General features: G+C 40.8%; 1 protein-coding gene across 1 annotated transcript; it reads right to left on the bottom strand.

Moving 5' to 3' along the window:
- Positions 1 to 580: 580 nt before the first annotated feature.
- Positions 581 to 7,048, bottom strand: LOC311119928 (uncharacterized protein). Its single transcript, XM_084194574.1, has 3 exons — positions 6,631 to 7,048; positions 4,669 to 4,834; positions 581 to 3,176 (listed from the first exon to the last, which is right to left on the bottom strand). The coding sequence occupies exons 1-3, from the start codon at positions 6,637 to 6,639 to the stop codon at positions 1,474 to 1,476; spliced, it is 1,878 nt and encodes a 625-aa protein (XP_084050700.1). The 5' UTR covers positions 6,640 to 7,048; the 3' UTR covers positions 581 to 1,473.
- Between the last annotated feature and the right edge of the window lie 1,265 nt (positions 7,049 to 8,313).

Below are 8,313 nucleotides of genomic sequence, written 5' to 3'. Positions count from 1 at the left end.
CTGATGCACCCCTAGACCAGAGCAATCAAACATCTATTTAAATATCAAAACTCAATTACATTATGACAACATAACGTCTCACATCTCATTTAACTGACTTCAGAAAGTTCCTGGATAAAATTTTACCTGATCTACAAAAGTCGAGTAAAGTCAACAAAACGTTCAACATCAACCCCTTTCACTAAGAATCCTGTTGTCTGCTATCGTCTACTTTTACCTGACAGCAACTTGGAACAGAGTTCTATATTAGTCCAGATGTTCTCAAGGCTATTGTTGCATCTCCCTCCCTTCAGCCTTAGAAACATAAAAGATAGACAACAAACACACTTTATAACTGGTGAAAAACTACAACTGATACTTCAATTAAGCAGGAAAAAGTACTTATTATAACAGATGTGTAGCGCTGTAAGACACGTGTTTCTCTGTTGATTGTTTTAAACCTGTTTGATCCTCAGGACCATGACTATAACATTGAGTGTTGGGACACAGGGCAACAACATATCCTGGTCTCTTCTACATAATACAATTAAATATTTAAAAAATACATATAAAAAAAAAAATGCAATAAGCAATGAAAAACAAAACAAGAAAACATGAAACCACATAGCAGATGTGTGTTTTACAATTACATTTACATGCAAGCATTCGTTCCGCGTAACAAATCCCCAATAAAAAGTAGAATGGTAAGGTATAAGATATTATCAAGTGTATTTCCAGAGTGAAGAGAGAGCAGTTTGGTAGGAGACCTTACTGGCCATGAGAAAACAGAAGAGTGTGAGGTCTGTGGTTGACATGACCTGTAAGTACTGATGGGCAGAGCTGGCTTCCTGTCCCCATGATGCCTCTTCCTAACAACCAACACATAATTCGCTTCTCAATAAAAATGTGTGAACATCTTTTTGGAGAACACTTAATATACAATAAGGAAAGCTGAAAGATATCCCAATTAAAATACGTTAAAATAAATGCAACAACATAATTTGACCACACTAATAGGCCTATGGCTTCTGTACTTCCGTATGTCCCATCAGCTACACTAAAACCTGGTGAAGGGATTTACAATAAATATGTGAACATCTTTTAGGAGCAAACTAATTATACAAGAGGCCTATGGTCCTTAAATTTTGTTGATTATTATTAAAGTTTTAAAAAACGTTGACGTTGTTGAGCAGATAATATATTTAATTTATTGATCTATTGAATACATGAATACACACCTAGTATTGTTGAAACATTATTCTACATTATACAATTATTTAATGGATAATAGGAGTTAATGAAATAAGATACAGCTCTGAACACCCCCACCCCACAACACACACACACAAACTTCCTACTCTGAGACGCTTGACACATATCGATCCAGAGCTTCATATTATGCTACACAGGTTACCGTGGTAATCAGACTTAGTAAACTGTTAGAGAATGGGAGATAGATTACTCTTTACAATATGTTTTCTATTGAAACTTTATTTAGGGATCAGGAACTGTTGCCGGAGAAGAAGGAGATGAAAGAAAACATGTTTGTGCTTTCTGGTGTGTTTTCAATGACCCTGAATGAGCAAAGCTCTTTCCACATAGACAGGAGTAAGGTTTCTCTCCAGTGTGTGTGAGCTGGTGTGTTGTCAGGTGTCCTGAAATCCTGAAACTCTTCCCACACTGATCACAGCTATAAGGCTTCTCTCCTGTGTGTATGCGCTGGTGTGTAATCAGGTCTCCTGTTTGACTGAAGCTCTTCCCACACTGATCACAGCTATAAGGCTTCTCTCCTGTGTGTATGCGCTGGTGTATAGTCAGGTGTGCTGATTGATTGAAGCTCTTCCCACACTGATCACAGCTATAAGGCTTCTCTCCTGTGTGTATGCGTTGGTGTGTAGTCAGGGCTCCTGATTCGTTGAAGCTCTTCCCACACTGATCACAGCTATAAGGCTTCTCTCCTGTGTGTATGCGTTGGTGTGTAGTCAGGGCTCCTAGATGATTGAAGCTCTTCCCACATTGATCACAGCTATAAGGCTTCTCTCCTGTGTGTATGCGCTGGTGTAGAGTCAGGTCTCCTGATTGACTGAAGCTCTTCCCACACTGATCACAGCTATAAGGCTTCTCTCCTGTGTGTATGCGCTGGTGTTTAGTCAGGGTTCCTGAATGATTGAAGCTCTTCCCACACTGATCACAGCTATAAGGCTTCTCTCCTGTGTGTATGCGCTGGTGTGTAATCAGGGCTCCTGATTGATTGAAGCTCTTCCCACACTGATCACAGCTATAAGGCTTCTCTCCTGTGTGTATGCGTTGGTGTGTAGTCAGGTCTCCTGATTGATTGAAGCTCTTCCCACACTGATTACAGCTATAAGGTTTCTCTCCTGTGTGTATGCGCTGGTGTATAGTCAGGTGTGCTGATTGATTGAAGCTCTTCCCACACTGATCACAGCTATAAGGCTTCTCTCCTGTGTGTATGCGTTGGTGTGTAGTCAGGGCTCCTGATTCGTTGAAGCTCTTCCCACACTGATCACAGCTATAAGGCTTCTCTCCTGTGTGTATGCGCTGGTGTGTAATCAGGGCTCCTGATTGATTGAAGCTCTTCCCACACTGATCACAGCTATAAGGCTTCTCTCCTGTGTGTATGCGCTGGTGTGTAATCAGGGCTCCTGATTGATTGAAGCTCTTCCCACACTGATCACAGCTATAAGGCTTCTCTCCTGTGTGTATGTGCTGGTGTATAGTCAGGTGTGCTGATTGATTGAAGCTCTTCCCACACTGATCACAGCTATAAGGCTTCTCTCCTGTGTGTATGCGTTGGTGTGTAGTCAGGGCTCCTGATTCGTTGAAGCTCTTCCCACACTGATCACAGCTATAAGGCTTCTCTCCTGTGTGTATGCGCTGGTGTACAGTCAGGGCTCCTGAATAATTGAAGCTCTTCCCACACTGATCACAGCTATAAGGTTTCTCTCCAGTGTGAATCCGCTCGTGAATCATCAATTCCGTCTGTTTAGAAAAACTCTTCCCACAGCCAGAGCAGCGGTGGGGAGGTTTCTTCCCTATAAGTCTCTGCTTGTGTTTAGTGAGACGTTCTGATCTGGAGTGACTCTTCTGGAGAGAGGTCTTGTCAGAATCGTGTTGTTGTTGAGCCTCTCCAGATGATAAGCCCTTCCCACTGAGAGAGCAATGGTTAGGGCTGTCCCCTGTGAAACAAAGATAATTAATAGCATGGACATCTGAAATCAGGCTACCTGATGGGACTTTGATAAATGCTGAAAATTGCCAATCAAAATAAACGTACTACCACAGCGACCATGTTATTTTTGATAAGCATATTTGATTCCAATTTCGGACATACAAAGTTTGTATGTGAAAACTATTTCTAAGATGCATAATTTCAGTTTTTCCTGAACTCACTGCACTCTCGCAAAAGAAGGAAGCTTGCGCTGCTCGTGCTGAACATGAACAGATTAAATATGCCTACATGAATCTGATTAAGGCGATTACGTGTCCTAATAATTCTAAAGATTGCTCAGAAAACCAGGTGTTTTTAACAGCGTTGCTTCGATTGTCACCTTAAGCCAATTAAGATAAGCAGAGTAAGGTGTTTACATGACTAATAACATACTCAGCCTACTGCCATAACTAGTTTAATGTCCAATTATGAGTGTGCATGTAAACATACTCATTGTAAAGCACTAGTTATTTTGTTTCTTTGACAAAGTCATTTCTGAAGATTATTATGAATGTGATTAGTAATTAATTTACGTCTGTCCCTCATTTTAAGGTCAACCCCGTTACATGAACTGAACTCTAATTTTAATATGTTGAAACTATTCCTTAAAAAATATGTTTGCAAAAGAAACATTGAACATCTAATAGTCAAATCACAGAGTAAAAGCAGGTGAGCTGGTCCTAATCTTTGTCAATTTTATTCTGTTTTGTGGTGGAAAACTGTGCAAGTAAACCCCTTCACCCATACATAGACATGCTAGAAATGTTTTAACAAGTAAAACATTTTTGGAAGATTGCATTCAAAACAACCTTCCATTCCCTCTGTCACAAGCGGTTTTATGGCTGATTTAAAGGACTATTTCACCCATGTAATGCACTGGCTTTGTTGTTTTCAGCAGTCCCCTGTTACATTCAACCATGTCACTTTATTTGGCACATAGCACTTAGTATAGTAATAGTTTTATTCAATGTCTTGAGATTGGAAAACATGTTTATGAAGTTGAACATGTGCTATTTATGACCAAATGATAATTAGGTGAATTCTTTTTTTTATTACACTTTTAAAAATGGGTGGAACTACCCAGATTCTCATTAATATATAATTAATCAATTAATGACTAAAGTGCATAAAGATGGCAGACTTATGACATTAAGTCATTGTTTTAGCACTCTCCAATGAGTTTTGAAACTACGGTGCGCGACATTGTTCAATGTTCCAATAAATCAACACAATCTACTTTTTCAGTTTTTCAAATTGCCGGCGTCTTGAAGCTAAAATTGGGATCATGTTTACTGTGCTAATGACCATACCAAAAAACAGTAAAGGAGAGCAATGTACAATACAGTGAATTTAGCAAAACAAGGAATTTGTGGTAAGTACATGCGGGCCGCCATCTTTATGCACCTCCACTATTGTTACAGAAGCAGACTGTAGTGTAATCTACACACCATGGTTCTTACTTAATGAAATCAAATCTCCATCTTCCTTCTCTTCTCCTCCTCCTCTCTCAGTTCCACTCTGCCCCGGTGTTTTCCTGCAGTCGACCAGACCCTGCAGTAAAGCGGTACCGGGAGGCGTTTGACCTGGGGACTCTGGGAGGGTGGAGGGGAACGGGCTACCTTTGTCCTGTTGGCCACAATAAACATTAAACAGTTTATCATTAAACCAAACATTTGATTAATTTAGTCTACACCTCTGATTGATTTGGGTGCATCCCTAGAATATCTAATTCTTCCTGAAATGTTCAATCATTCACTACTTCCCACAAATCTAATAGCATTGGGTTGGTGGAGGCATGGGCTAGTCAGAGTTTCCACCATATTTCTTATACCAGTCATTTCCTTTCAAAACAGGAAGAGGCGACATGTGGCTTATTTGATCAAATATACGTTTCGTAATGATTAGGTTGTTACGAGTGTACTGATAAAAGTAGGTCACGTGACATGCTGGAAACTTTGTTGAACAGGAAAGTTGGGTGGCTGTCAGGAGACGTATTACAGACCACCTGGCTGTGTACATGGCAGAGCTGATGGCTGTACTGTTGGCCTTGCAGTGGGTGGAGGAAGTCAAGCCAGACAGAGTAGTTATATGTTCTGACTCATGTGCTGTGTTGATAAGTCTGCAATCATTTAGCTCACATAGCAGGCAAGGCCTGCTATATGAGGGAATTCAAATTCATGCCCGAATGAGACAGCTGGGTGTCCATATAAGCTTTGCTTGGGTCCCGGCCCATGTGGGGGTGGAAGGGAATGAGGAAGTAGATGTGCTAGCTAAACAGGCCCTTAGGACACAGGAGGTGGAAGTGCCAATGAGCAAAGCAGAGGCTAAGGGAATGATATGGGCAGTGGTGGTGCAGGAACAGTGAAACAGTGACACTAAGGGCAGGCATCTATTCATTGTTTACATTTTAGTAATTTAGCAGGCAATGTTATCTAGAGTGACTTACAGGAGCAATTAGGGTTAAGTTGTTCAAAGGCACATTGACAGATTTTTCACCTAGTCGGCTCGGGTTACTGGCCCAACGCTCTAAACCACTAGGCTACCTGCCGCCCCTATTCCAGGTACAGAGTAAAGTAGGGGAGGATGGAAGGAATGGACAGAAGAGAGGAGGCCATCCTTACAAGGCTAATGGTGGGACACAGCCAGCTGAATAAGTCATTAAATGTGGTCCTCTGTAGCTCAGCTGGTAGAGCACGGTGCTTGTAACGCCAAGGTAGTGGGTTCGATCCCCGGGACCACCCATACACAAAAAATGTATGCACGCATGACTGTAAGTCGCTTTGGATAAAAGCGTCTGCTAAATGGCATATTATTATTATATAGGAAAGCATCCACCAGGAAGGTGTGATTAATGCCAGGAAACAGAGAAAGTGGAGCATGTGCTGATACAGTGTGGGCAGTATGATAGGGAGAGACAAACTGTATGAGGGATATTGGGGTACATGAATTGAGTTTGATAAGCATTCTGAGTAGAACATTGTTAGATACATTCTCAAATATATATATTTTTTAAGAGAAACGGGGCTGGCATATAGGATTTAGTTCCTCGATCCCTGTCTCTGGCCCACACTCCAGTACAGTAGGTGGCGTAATGTACCATAAAGTTAGATGACAACCGCTGATAAACCCCCCAGAAGATGTATTTTGTGACCACTTCCGAGTATCTGGTCATATAATGGATAATCAGTTTTTTCAAATCAGTGGAGGTGAACACATTAAGTACTAGACACAGATTCCTACACATGATATAGTAGTAGGTTACCTTGCTGAAGGTAAAAAAATCCCAACAAGTTTTACAGTCTTTTTTTTGTTGCCCAGCCATTAACACGGAACAGCGGAATGTGGAGGATCAAATATGATAACAACTTGGCCTAGACATTTTATACAGCAGGCCTATACTGTTAAAAGGAAACCAGACTTACCGGATCCATTGGGGAAGCTATTGTTTCTTCAGCGTTTCTTCATCAGACATTCTGGCTCACACTGGTCATGCAGTAGCAAAATACACAGCTATCTCGATTTAAGAACTCATTGCAGAGATATTAGAGAAAGGAGGATCTAGGAATCTCATTCGTCAATGAATGGAGGAACGTATAACGCCTCACCCAGCAGACTGTCGAACAATCGCGTTCACGTTGTCATGCTGGTTCACGCGGTTGCCAAACTAATCGTAACGGTTGCTAAGCTAATAGTCACACAATCCCTTCTCAGAGTCTGGGTATGAGTCCAGAAACCTGCATATTTTCCTCCAAACTAGTTAATGTCACGATTCCAAAGCTATACGATATTACAGAAAACAAGTAAATTATCACACATCCCAGAAAAGATTTGCAATGACGAAATTCGTAAACTTCTTCTTCTTCAGTGGACGTTAATGGTGGTTGGCATCCAATATCTTGCATTACTGCCTCCAACTGGACTATAGTATAAATCCATTATACTTTAGCGACAGGCAGAAATGTATGCAATTACTGTATTTCCCCGGGAAGGGTCATGCTTTTTCAATTTCAGTCAGGGGGAAAGTTTAGTTTTTTTTTTTTTTTTGTCCAGGGGAGGGTCAAGTCATTTGTAATTGATTAATTGTCAGTATTTGTCCCCATTTTGGAATTTACGTTTTGAATTACCATCTTACAACCCTCTCTCTCTCTCTCTCTCTCTTTCTCTCTCTCTCTCTCTCTCTCTCTCTCTCTCTCTCTTCTCTCTCTTCTCTCTCTCTCTCTCTCTCTCTCTCTCTTTTCTCTCTCTCAATTCAATTCAAGGGGCTTTATTGGCATGGGAAACATTTGTTAACATTTCCAAAGCAAGTGAATTAGATAATAAACAAAAGTGAAATAAACAAAAAAAGAAACAGTAAACATTACACTCACAGAAATTCCTAAAGATTAAAGACATTTCAGATGTCATATTATGTATATATACAGTGTTGTAACGATGTGCAAATGGTTAAAGTACAAAAGTTATTCACTGGGAGTTGCCCTTTTCTTGTGAGAACATTTCACAAATCTTGATGCTGTGATGACACACTATGGTATTTCACCCAGTAGATATGGGAGTTCATAAAAAATTGGGTTTATTTTCGAATTCTTTGTGGATCTGTGTAATCTGAGGGAAATCTGTGTCTCTAATATGGTCATACATTTGGCAGGAGGTTAGGAAGTGCAGCTCAGTTTCCACCTCATTTTGTGGGCAGTATGCACATAGCCTGTCTTCTCTTGAGAGCCAGGTCTGCCTACGGCGGCCATTCTCAATACCAAGGCTATGCTCACTGAGTCTGTACATAGTCAAAGCTTTCCTTAAGTTTGGGTCAGTCACAGTGGTCAGATATTCTGCCACTGTGTACTCTCTGTTTAGGGCCAAATAGCATTCTAGTTTGCTCTGTGTTTTTGTTAATTCTTTCCAATTTGTCAAGTAATTATCTTTTTGTTTTCTCATGATTTGGTTGGGTCTAATTGTGTTGTTGTCCTGGGGCTCTGTGGGGTCTGTTTGTGTTTGTGAACAGAGCCCCAGGACCAGCTTGCTTAGGGGACTTTTCTCCAGGTTCATGTCTCTGTAGGTGATGGCTTTGTTATGGAAGGTTTGGGAATCGCTTCCTTTTAGGTGGTTAT

The sequence above is a fragment of the Coregonus lavaretus genome, assembly GCF_964263955.1.
Source record: "Coregonus lavaretus genome assembly, contig: HAP1_SCAFFOLD_55, whole genome shotgun sequence".
Classification (NCBI taxonomy): Eukaryota; Metazoa; Chordata; class Actinopteri; order Salmoniformes; family Salmonidae; genus Coregonus; species Coregonus lavaretus.
Note: the sequence above shows the minus strand (reverse complement) of the source record. Positions and strands in the feature narration are given on the sequence as shown.

Coding starts and splice junctions, on each gene's coding strand:
- LOC311119928 (XM_084194574.1), bottom strand. Junction 3,177..4,668: donor TGGAGATTTGATTTCATTAA/GTAAGAACCATG, acceptor TTTGTTTCACAG/GGGACAGCCCTAACCATTGC.